The 12,785-nt window shown below is 38.5% G+C and overlaps 1 protein-coding gene across 8 annotated transcripts in view; it reads right to left on the bottom strand.

Annotated features, from left to right (window-relative positions):
• ARHGEF33 (Rho guanine nucleotide exchange factor 33) overlaps positions 1-12,785 on the bottom strand; it is a 33,144-nt gene that overhangs the window by 7,828 nt on the left and 12,531 nt on the right. For 6 of the 8 annotated variants that reach the window (XM_039320926.1, XM_039320922.1, XM_039320930.1 and 3 more), the window contains 7 exons: positions 11,307-11,428; positions 10,596-10,738; positions 8,390-8,434; positions 6,508-6,732; positions 5,333-5,459; positions 2,595-2,727; positions 951-1,034 (listed from right to left, as the gene is read on the bottom strand). In XM_039320926.1, the coding sequence (XP_039176860.1) occupies positions 951-1,034; positions 2,595-2,727; positions 5,333-5,459; positions 6,508-6,732; positions 8,390-8,434; positions 10,596-10,738; positions 11,307-11,428 (879 nt within the window). The remainder of the gene's footprint in view (positions 1-950; positions 1,035-2,594; positions 2,728-5,332; positions 5,460-6,507; positions 6,733-8,389; positions 8,435-10,595; positions 10,739-11,306; positions 11,429-12,785) is intronic. The other 2 variants (XM_039320923.1, XM_039320924.1) reach the window with 2 other exon arrangements.

Here is a 12,785-nt window from a genome sequence, read left to right as displayed (position 1 = left end):
CCGAGGTCCCATGTGGCTGAATGCATCCCAGCAGGCTGGTTTCCCTCTTCCCCATCCCATCCCTCCTGGCCTCGTATGCTGTCCTTTGCCCAGGCATGAGCCACTGCATTGCCTTCTCAGTTGTCGGCAGGCGGCCAGTTCAGAGGCGTCTTTTCTGAACTGCTGGCGATGAGCTGTGGAGCCCCAGAATGCGTTGGTCGAGGGGCTGGCAGGCTGAGGCTGCTGATGGACATTATCGGCCCCCATGCACTCACTGGCCTCTGAGTGCGGGGGCCAATGGTGTCAGGCAGCAGCCGCCCTGGCCCCTGCCTCACCTTGCCCTGAGACAATGGCATCCCCGCCCTGCCTTTCTTCACCCCGCAAGACAAGCCTCCTGTCCACCGCCCCATCTGCCAGAGACCCCCTGGATCTCCCCCAATCCTGCCTGACCCCCACAGGTGTCCCTCCCCACGAGCAATATCAAGGTGACCATGCCCACCTTGGCCACACCCACCCAGTCTGCCATGACCACCAGAGCCATGCCCACCCAGTGGGTCACACCCACATGGCACCCGGTGATAAATAAGTAGGTTTTGGTTTGCAGTTTGGGCACTCGGTCTCTAAAAGGTTCGCCATCACTGTTATAACCCTTGTGATGATAGCGATCCATCTACAGCCCACTTTCTTAACATTGACACAGGAATGAGATCATTAACAATTTAAGCTATTTTTCCCAAACCAATAAAACTCTGATGGACATAAGTTGTTCATCCTCTTGCTAGGATCTCTTTCAATGGCAGAAACATGCCCATATGTTCCTATGTGCCTCTAGGATTACTCTTTCTCTGAAATTGATGCAAAATTTCCACATCATTCATGCAGAAAGGGGTCTGGATCAGAAACAATTACACCGTTTTCTCTTCAAATGATAAAATTGCAGGAAACAAAATATTTAACAAATCAAAACTCACCTTTTTCAAAATCACCACATGGATCAAAGAGATATATTCTGGCAAGTCCCTCAAGTAAGCAATATAATAGTCCAAAAAATTGTTCTGAGAAGAGAAATTAAAAAGTTTCCTCAGAATTCTTAGGCATGTGTCTGATACCAAATTCCTGATTATCCTTAAACCTACTAATACAGGTCAAGGACTAGGATTCTGTTTCTTTGGATTTTAGGTACAGGAAGCAATGCCACATGTGATATTCCACCACACATCAGGGGGCTAGTATTCAAAACTAGCCAAATTGGGTAAGGTTCTTTGGCAAGAGAGCCAGATAATGACACATACAGTGTAACTTTCCCTTTTCCTGGAGGTAAACATATATAACAGGGATATATTAAGTGAGAGCCAATTTGGTGCTGTGGTTAGGGCATATAGCTAAAAACTGGGACACCAGGAGTTCTAGTCCTATCCTAGACACAAAACCAATTGGGTGACCTTGGGCCAGTCATTTTCTCTTGGCCTTAGGAGAGAGGCAATGGCAAATCATTTCTGAAAAATCTTGCCAAAAAAACTGCAGGAATGAGTCCAGGCAGTTGCCAGGAGTCAACATTTGATTCGAAGTCTCTGTCTCTCTGTCTCTCTCTCTCTCTCTCTCTCTCTCTCTCTCTCTCTCTCTCCATCTCTCTCTGTCTCTCTCTCTGTTACACACACACACACACACACACACACACACAGTGCTTGGGAGTTACGACACCCCAAACCAGCTGCCTGTGGTGGCTATCTCACTCTAATGGTAAATTGGCCCAGAGATGAGCTCTCTCAGACTAAAAGTTAATCAGAGAAAGAAGGTGGAACAAGGGGCATTATGTGCACATGCCAAAGATTCATATGATACTGTTCTGTTATCTAAATATAGAAAACCCCCAAAGTGATTTCTGCCCTGTACAAAGACTATTAAAATCAACTAGATTTAAAAAAAATATCCACATACATCTGAATTAAAAGTATCCACTTTTAAGACATATCTAAAATGAAATACAGCTAGTATTTGACTTGGCTTGACTTACAATCGTAATTGGGTCCCAAATTTCCATTCCTAAGCAAGATAGAGGTTAGTGAGTTTTGCCCGATTTTACCACCTCTTTTGCCATAGTTCTTAACTGAATCACTGCACCTGTTAAGTGAATCTTCCCCATTGACTTGACTGTCAGAAGGTCACAGAAGGTGATGATGGCATGACCTCAGGATCTGGCAGCCATGATTAATACATGTCAGTTGCCAAGCATCCAAATTATGATCACGTGACCATGGGGGATGCTGCAACGGATGTAAGCATGAAAAATGGTCATGTCACTTTTTTCAATGCTGTTGTAACTTCAGTCAATAAACGAATGGTTGTAAGTCAAGGGCAACCTGTATGCTTTTCTGCTACAAGTATGAACTGCATATGTACTGTAACACTATACAAGCAAGTTTAAAAATGCAAATTAATTAAATCTCTTAGGAAATATAAAATATATGTTATTGAGACATACTCAAGTGTATTTCAATAAGAGATTCCAAAAAGGTGTCTATATGCCTATGCCTACACATATGGACATCGATTTGAGCCATTCATAGTAGAATAATTGCTTGAACAGGTATTATTTACTTTCCTTCAAAACATACCTCATCATTGGTCAATCTGAGAAATATGTCTCCTAGGATTCCTTGCTGAGGCCAGCTCAACACTCTTTCCTGCAAGGCATGAAGTAACTCTGCATGTTGCTGGACCAAGTACCGCAAAGAATTGGGGAAGAAACTGCAAACAGAAAACAGGAAAAATAGTTTTTTTTCACAGATATACTAACAGAATAACATAGCTAAAATAATATTCAGTAGGAAAGCTTCAAAAGGTATATGAACTAAGGCAGCAGTACAGATAGTCCCTGACTTACAACAGTTCATTTAGTGACTGTTCAAAGTTACAATGGCTCTGAAAAAAGTGACTTATGACCATTTTTCACACATATAACCATTGAGTATCCTCATGGTCGCAGGATCAAAATTCAGATTGGCAACTGACTCATATTTACGATGGTTGCAGTGTCCCTGGGTCATGTGATCACCTTTGGCGACCGTCTGACAAGCAAAGTCAATGGGGAAGCCAGATTCACTTAACTGCAGTGATTCATTTAATAATCTGTGGCAAGAAAAGTCGTAAAATGGAGCAAAATCCACTTATCAAATGTCTCATTTATCAGTAGAAATGTTGGGCTCAATTTTGGTCGTAAACTGAAGACTCCTGCACAAAATATTCCAGGAACAATTTGCAATGCAGATTTTTAACTCCAGGATGAAGCAGGCATGAACCTGAAATTCCATGGTAATTTTTTGCTATTTTTTTTTTAATCTAAAGCAGTTGAAGGAATTTCCTATTTAATCTGGAGCAATTGTACTAAGTGAGCACGTTTATTTATTTATTATTTATTTATTAAATTTATATGCTGCCCATCTCATGCTTTGAGGCAGCTTTGAGAGGCTTACAAAGTAACAAACCATAAAGATATAAAAACAATTATGAATATAAAATATTAAAAACAGACTAATCCGTTGTTAATCTTTCTCAGTAGTGATTTCCTCAGTAGTGATTTACTATACAGCATTTTATAGCCTCGACCAACCATAACTGGATGGATACCCTCATCTTTGTTTCCTGTTATTCCGCCTTCTTCTGACAAGGGCTTGGTGCTCTTTGTAGCTGATAACTGTGCTGCTTTTGAGCCCAGGTTAACAGCTGGCCAATGACAGGAATCTCCCTGCCATTTCACAGTGCAATTTCCCCACCTCATCAGGTCCTTTGAAACACAGATTTAGTACTATTTTGAAAGCATTTCTCCACCCCAGCTACCATCACCACCATCAGTCAGTTGCTATTTAGGCTGATCCCTCTTTCACAGCCCAGTAAGTATCAACTCAAGAGATTTAGTGGAAACAGGAGCATAACCTGGTTTGAAGGAGCAGAATTATCAGGCTGTCCAAAACAGAATAGCCCTAGAGCAGGGGTCCCCAGCCTGTCAGCCACAGCCCAATTCTGGGCCGTGGCCTATTCTCAACCGAGCCGTTTGAATGGCAGGCCAGCATGCATGCATGCATGTACACACAGCCCCATTTGCATGAGTGACAGGCGCTAGTAGCTCCATTCGCACGAACGATGGGCACCAGCAGCCCCTCACACGAGCCTGCCCCTTGCTCAAAATCATCCCCCCTGTCTCCCCCATGCCAGGCCACCAATCTGGAAAAGTTGGAGAACTCTAAGGTGACCAACCGTCCTCCTTTAGGGAGGATAGTCCTCCTTTTGTAAGTTCTGTCCTCCCTCAAAAAGTGTTTTCCTTCATATCCTTCTTTTCGATATTTGAAGACTAATCTGCAGGGCTTTTTTTTCCCCTCATAGAACGCACAGAATGGTGTTCTGGCACCTTTTTTTGATGGTTTTTTTTTTCAACTTTTGCATGAGCTGTGCTACTCCTGCTATTGGCTTTCGAAAGCCAATAGGAATTGCTGCTGAGTGCACCAAAACACCCGGCTGGCAAACTTTGCACATGCAAGTTGTCTGTATTATTGTTGCAATGAATAAAATGTTTCTTTTATTTACGATATTTTTTTCTTCAATTTATTTGTGTCCTCCTTTTCATTGTAAAAAAGTTGGTCACCTTAAGAACTCTGTCCTAAAAAGTAGAGCTTAGAAACTGGAGAAGGAAGAGGACATGCCCACATTAGTCTAGAGCAGTGTTTCCCAAATTTGACAATTTTAAGGCATGTGGACTTCAACTCCCAGAATTCCACAGCCAGCGTTGCTGGCTGTGGAATTCTGAGAGTTGAAGTCCTCATGCCTTAAAATTGTCAAGTTTGGGAAACACTGGTCTAGAGTAGCCAATAGGTTCTACCCTGTAGGTTTGATCCTTTAGGTGTCACCTGGCTGCATTACAGTTGGAATGCTTGATGAAGTGCTTCAGATCACATTTTTGGCAAAACTGTATCAGGATAAGAAGAGGCAACGCTCATTTCATAGTGATACAACTAAAGATCATGTACGGCATTGGCAGGTATGCAGTAGGATCCAGATCCCAGAGCTGTTCTGCGTTTTCATTAACGAAAAATGGGGAAACAGCAGCATTAAATACAGCCATGGAGGAAATCTATTCTTCATGGAATTTCTTTTTAAATTGTGGTATTGCTGTTGCCAAAAGGAGAATTCTGTCCACAAGAAACTGTTGGTAATTTATACTTTCTCTGAAGAAATATTGAAAAATCATCCACCCCCATTCTACCGCTCATAAATGTAATGGAGAACTTTGAAAAGCCATTTGGGCCCATCTCTATAATAAAATTAGCAATAAGATGAGAAAGTACAAGGAACACTGTACCTTTCCTTTGTATTTCTTTTCACTTCTGTTCCTTGCAATGTGGATTTAACTTTCAGAACAAGAGAGAGGCTGATAACATACTTTCTTTCAGACTCTAGTAAATCCAAAGCAATATTTTGCCTTTTAGCTATGACAGAACAAAGATAATTTTGGTTTGCTAGATTAAGAAACATTATCATACCATTTGATTTTAAACAAACTCTCAATATAAGAGAATAGTAGCAAACAGGAAAATCAAAGACTTAACTAGTTGCCATTGCAACTTCTTTCAGAACACTGAGGTCTGCACTGCAGGTAGCCCTTGACTTACAACAGTTCATTTATTGACCGTTCAAAGTTACAACAGCACTGAAAAAAGTGACTGAGGATCCTTTTTCACACTTACAACCCCAGGGTCATGTGATCAAAATTCGGATGCCTGGCAACTGACATACAGTTGCAGTGTCTCAGTGTCATTTTGTAACCTGCTGAGACAAGAAAGGCATTGGGGAAGTCAGATTCACTTAACAATCTAAATAACTGTTACTAACTTAACAACTGCAGTGATTCACTTAACAACTGTGGCAGGAAAAGTCATAAAATGGGGCAAACTCACTTAACAAATGTCTCACTTAACAACAGAAATGTTGGGCTCACTTGTGGTCATAAGTTGAAGACTACCTATATTTTTAACAAGGAGGGAAGAAACTACTACCTACACAGACTTGCAGTTCAAACAAAAAGTACATATTTGTTTGCTTCTTGCGCCTATCTCTTGTATACTACAATAATCTGCATGGACTTCCAGTTATTTAAAACAATAAAACAACAACACATTAAAATGAAGACAAGGATATAATAATATATAGTAATACTATGGGGCACATTCATCTTCCCCCAAATTCTCAGCTTTAGGAGTTTCCATTCAGGTGAACGCTGAAAAGGAGACTTTTCCACGATGTAGGGGCCACAACAGAAACAAAAATGGTCTTAAAGCCCTTTGTCCTCTATAGCTTCTTGGCAGCGGCAGGGGAGACCCTTCATAGATTTGTTTGGGAAGAATGTGCCAAATGAGTCAATTCCATACAGAGAAGTATGTACCTTTGTATCTGGAACTGAACCTGAACTGTAAATCATAGGCACAATTGACACAAGAGAGAATTCTTCAGTCTCCTGGCCATTTCTATTTTTCTCACCTGCAACAGAAGAATCCCACATCAAATTCTCTAGTGAGCTATATCTACTCAGAGCCAAATCCCTCTGCTGATCATTGAAGTTCTTTGAAATATATTCATCATTCTTCTCTTTACTGTCTTTGGGCTGTTTCCATATTGTTGCCGATGCCTGTCCCTTTGATGGAGCATCGCTTGAAGAGGAAGCTATGAGATTTTCTTCTCTGTCCAGATTTGTACTGGTTACACCTAAAATTAGGACATGGTGTTAGTAGAAATAATCTTAATGGTCATTGGTCTGTTAAACTAGTCTAAAAGCCAATGTGCAAACACTTGAAGTTATGTCAACCTTTGGAGTGCAAGAACTTTAAATATTTACCTATTTCGTATCTATCAGTCTATCTAAAATTCTCCAGGAAAAGAGAAAGCTGAACAGGTTGCCTATGCCAAAAGCAATTATATCTTTTATTATGAAATTTGGAAGACCATGTGAAAGTTGTGGCATTTTTGTAATATTTCTTGTTTTTTTAAAAAAAAAATCTCAAAGGAGTTTATGTACAACAATTGTAACTTACAGTCAAGCTTCAGTTTATGGTTTTCATACAGACTCTCCTATTTTATCTTTGAACAACTCCTGTAATTTATCAGGATTATCTAAATGCTAATATTTACATAAACAGCTACATCTGCATACAAATTACAAGAAACCTAAATTTAGAGCAACACAAAATGCACTGCAACAACCCAGAACACCAAAAAAAGGAAACAGACTGCCTATAAAATATTATCCCCAAAATGGATACCAACACAACTTTATCACAAAATGCCTGACCACTCAACCTTCTACAGCACAACCAATATAAGTTATGAAAAGGTGACACTACTATACATAAAATTTTTTCAGAAACAATCAACAGATTATTGCAACCAGAAGGTATCACCATAGCACACAAACCATTTAAAGCCCTCCGAAACATCTTTAGCAAACCAAAAGACCCAGGAGGCTGAGAAGAAGAAAAAGAGTCAACTACAAAATACAATGTAAAGACTGTAACAGCCACTATGTAAAACAGACGGACTAGCAGAGTACATCCACGAATACTAATAGTTAGAAGATACAATGAAAACTCACTAATTTCACAACACAGAGAGAGACTCTATCATAGTTTCAACCTTTTTCTCGTACATTTACCCAATTCTCTTTTAAAAATATCTAAACTGGTGACCATCACCATATCTGATGGCAATTAGTTCCAAACTTAACTATGTGATGTTTAAGGAAATAATATACCTCTCTTAATCTTGAATATTTCTGCATTAAATTCAATGAATGATCCCAAATTTTATACTATGAGATGGAAAAAAACATATTACTGTAGATGTGTTTTATATTTTATATACTTTTATCTTGTCCTTTTTTCACTTTAAACTGCAAAGTTTCAACAACTGTAATTTTTCCTTGTAAGGAAGCCTTCAAGTCAAACTAGCTAGATGACAGATCTGGCAGCAGAATCCATCATAAGTCTCTTGAAACTGAATGACTGAAACTCAGACTTGGAGAATCAGGAAGAGTCTTAGAAGCTTCCTAAAGAAAAATAATTTCATATGCAAACCCACTAAGAAATACATAATTATTAATAAGCCAAAGTATACCACAGACTGGTAGAACTTATCTAGATTATGGTCTTTGGAAATAGTTCTACAGCTGCTAAGAAAACATGCTTCTCTATCTCAGCAGGAAAACCTTTAACCCCCCAATTCCTACATTTTATGTAGTTCACTGCCTTTGTTTAATAGGCAAAACATACAGAATTATACAACACTATTCATTAACAGTGTTGGTGTTTTACCGATTTCTTGAAAATATTTATCAGAGAACATTATTAAAAAATGCATATCCACTCACCTCTCATATTGCTTTCTCCTATTGTTCTAGGTATGCAATCAGAGACTGGGCAAAAATAGGAGATTAGGTTACATGCATATCCAGATCAATAAAACAAAGTTTTTACAAAGGCATAGATTTAAACTGAGAAAAATATTTCCAAAATTTTGGTTTCTACAGTTTGTTTCTGTGAATTGAAGACTCAGTTCTTACTGATTGCTTGTGTGAAAAGACCAGTTTGGAAATAATGTGGCAAATTAAAACAATGCAAATGTGGACAAAATTTGGAGAAAAAAATAAGACAAATGCACTTGAAAATTATCTACCAAACTGATGTTATCTCTAATCATGTCAAATTAGTTGCTGAAGTCCAGCTCATCAGAACACATTAATTTGATGAAATTTGTTACAGTGATGTGTTCTAAAAATTATTACTGCAATACAGTAATACATAATATGTATTTAGTACCATGTTTCTCAACTTCAGTGCTGACTGGTGAATTCTGGCAGTTGAAGTCTTTACATTGTAAAGTTTCAAAGATTGAGAAACACTGAATGAATGGAAAATTCTACTTCCTAGAATAGCCCCTCCTTCATAAAAAGACTTGTATGGCATGCAGTTGTATCCAAGCTGCTATTGATACCCTTAAACTCACTTATATGTTCCCTCATTTCAAGGAATGATAGATGGCTGCATTACTGTCACTCTTTTTGCTGGGCAATTCAGATATTGTCTAATGAAAAGATTAATATTATATAAATCAGCCTGGGAAGATATTAGAAACTTAATTAATAAAGAGCTAAAGGACAAGGTCATGACTTCCTGTTATTCAATAATCTAGGACTTTTTCAAAGCATCAATGTCCAAATGACTTCTGTTTTGTGAATAATAACACTATTATACATAGATGGTAACTGGCAATGTTGAGTGATTTCCTACAAGAGGACTTTAAACTGTACTTAAATTTCTCATTTTTACTAAAAAGGAATAAGCTTGGTTATTCCTTGTTAGTAAAGAGAGCTGTGGTGGCACAGCAGTTAGAATGCAGTATTGCAGGCTAATTCTGCTGACTGTGGATTGCCAGCAGTTTGGCAGTTCGATTCTCACCAGCTCAGGGTCAACTCAGCCTTCCGTGCTCCCGAGATTGATAAAATGAGGACCCAGATTGTGGGAGGCAATATGCTGACTCTGTAAACCACTTAGAGAGGACTGTAAAGCACTGTGGAGCGGTATATAAGTCTAAGTGCTATTGCTATTTTCAACATTAGAAATTATCCTTTTAACAACACAACCCCGTTTTGTGAATCTTGGTTCATCACAGGTATTCTCAGCACAGAACTAGGAACTACTTTCTTCCTCTTTTGAGGAGTTTTTTGTTAATTTTGCTCTCTTTATTTTTCCCTATTAGATTTTCTGTTGTTGTTGTAATTCTTCTTTCATATCCATTCTCCAAAAGCCAAGCAGTAATTTCCCAGTTGTAAATTTCTTAGTATTCATTCTTCCCTCTTCCCTTGGTAGCCTTCAATGCTAACTACCTAGCCTTTTAATTATATTTACCCAGAAAAAGTCTCTATCAGAAAAGTCTATGTTTTTCACGGTTTGCCCCCCCCCCCAGTACATGCAAGAGAACCTCTGTGGTCTGAATTAAATGCTTTTTGTGTGGGAAAGTACACATTGTACCATACTAAGACATGTTTCTGGGTCGGCTCTATCAGTTTGACAACAGCCTGTCCTCTAGCAAATATAAGCCAAAACTGCTAGGGAAAACAATTCCCACAATGGAGCAAATGTGTCTGGAAAGAATTATACACCATGAACACAGTCATTTGCAGATGGATATAGAAACATGCATCCTAAGCAAACATTGCAACATACCTTACTTCATGCTATATACACTGCTTATATATGGAAGAGAAGAGACAGATTGGCATCTTTTTGAAGCAACTTTAATATAAAATATTTTTCTTTATTACACACAGTAAAGCATTAAAATGGTCCTTCGTTTTCCGATAATAAACATCCAATAATAATAAAGCTCCAATACTAAACAAAAATACTTTGCTGTCTCAGGATTTCCATGCCCAGTGTACAGTTCCTCCAGATAAGCAAAGGCTTAGGAACAGGAGAACAGAAACAAGGGAGAGAGAACCTTTTGTATATTGTAAGTCACTCTCTAGTACATATAACAGAATAGGATATATAAGCCAAAAGAACTACCGGTAGTACCTTTCTCATATGTTGCATTGTGCAAAAGCTTGACAAAATCTTCATTAATTAAAACTGGCTCTGGAAGTTTCAGGGCTCGAAAGGGGCTTCCTTGCAGAGGAGTAGGCACAGTTTGGGAACCGTGCTCCTCTTTTTGAATCCTTCTGAGGAAAAAAAAATATTAAAAAGCAAGACAGCCAAAAGATATCTCTGGGAAGATACAATGGCTGCTTTGGGGCTCAGATCAATGGCACAGTAGTACTCTAAAAGTTGTAGCAATATCAATAAACACAATTTTGGCTCCTTGTATATTAGTGTATTAATAGTAAGGCTCCATATACATCAGCAAAATAATCCATTGATTATGGCTCACTTGGTATTGCACTGCTTTCTTCATGTCGGCACAGCATCTAAAAGGGGACCAGGAGCTACAATAATCTCTCAGCCACTCTCTTGAACATGCTGCCAGCCCTCTCACCCATAGCTGAATAAATGTGTTAAATTAAAAATTTCTCTTATATAATATATTGAAATCAGACTTTTTAGGAACTGGATTTCAGTGGAATAAAAACAAGTAAATATTACATTACTTATACTTTTTCTTATATTCGACCCCTCCTCCCAAGCTCCTGAAAAGTCTGATTCTAATACATTAGATAAGAGAAAAGAAGAGATGTAAAGGCAAAGCTGTTCTGAAATTATAAAGGGATTTGAAAAATATTGGTCACGTACTTCACTTTGAGCTTGCGAGATTCTTTCCGTTTCTCTTGTTGCAGCTGCTCAATTTTTTGCTGCATCTCTTCTTGTTTGGCACTAATTTCCTCAATCATAGATTTGGCGTCATTAAGCTCCTCCTTTAAAAAAAAGAGTAACTTTTGATGTGTGACATGAAAAAGTTTGCTGCTTTGCATTCAAACTCTTTCTTACAGGAAAAAATAACACAGATGTGTAATTACTTACACCAATTCACAAAGAAGTATTTATAAATGTACATCATTTCAGTAGTAGATCTATTGACCACAATAGAAACATCTATACAACATGCTTCCCCAATTTCCATTTTGGTACTGTACTGAAAAGCTGTACTGTTGATTTTTAATAATGGTCTGGATTGCACAGTCCTGCTACCTCTGGTATAAATGATAAAGTCATCTATCCCAACATATCCTAGCAGGATTTAAAAAGTAGGAGTGTCCCAATATTCAGTTTGCTTTGCTTTGCATTTGTCCCATTTGTGAAAGGAAGAGGAAGTCAGCACGAGATAGAAGGTAGCAGAATTTCACATTGAAACTGAAGGGTTGGAAAGGGCAGAGACCACTTTTTTTTCTCTGTGACTAGTAGATCAATTTCCTTCCTTCCTTCCTTCCTTCCTTCCTTCCTTCCTTCCTTCCTTCCTTCCTTCCTTCCTTCCTTCCTTCCTTCCTTCCTCCCTCTCTTTCTTTTTCACTTTTGTGCATGTTATGTTATAGAAGATGAAAACAAAAAACAGTAGATGCATCAGTCATGTACCATCTCCTTCCCCACTATTATTTTTGGAATTTTTTTATGAAAGAGACAGGAAAAAATTAGTTTCTCTCATCAGCAGCAGGTATTATGCAATCATTGGGAACCTGAATTACCCAAATATTATTAAGTTGTATATTGAAACATTTTCTTTGTTGTAAATAATTGAGTTGATAAAAACTCTTTTAAAACCACACACACACACACACACACACACAAAAAGGGAAGAGATTGCCTGAGTCAGGGATAACTAAGAAAACTCAGAACTGCGCATCGTAGGAGAAAGAAAGAGAAGGAAAACATAGCCCACTTTGCAATAAATCTGTCCACTTCTTTTTTCAAATGGATCATGTTATGTGTCAAATTGAAGAAAACTGAGAGAGGCTAATTTACCTAGGCCAGGGGTAGGCAACCTTGGCTCTTTTATGACTCGTGGACTTCAACTCCCAGAATTCCTGAGCCAGCAATGCTGGCTCAGGAATTCTGGGAGTTGAAGTCCACGAGTCATAAAAGAGCCAAGGTTGCCTGCCCCTGACCTAGGGGTAGCATAGAATACTGTTATAATTAAGCACAAAGGTAAATTAGATTATTGTTTGCTACACTAATTGTTAATAATGCTGTGACAAAAAAAATAAGCCTGTTCAACACACACCAGGCCATCTCCTTGTCAGTAAGCAGCCCTTTTGTACTTTAGTTTTTCAACTTTTG

Source organism: Crotalus tigris, unplaced genomic scaffold (assembly GCF_016545835.1).
Source record: "Crotalus tigris isolate CLP2741 ecotype Arizona unplaced genomic scaffold, ASM1654583v1 scf7180000023713.2527936, whole genome shotgun sequence".
NCBI classification, from domain to species: Eukaryota; Metazoa; Chordata; class Lepidosauria; order Squamata; family Viperidae; genus Crotalus; species Crotalus tigris.
The sequence above is the reverse complement of the archived record's forward strand: the minus strand, read 5'-3'. Positions and strand labels throughout refer to the sequence as shown.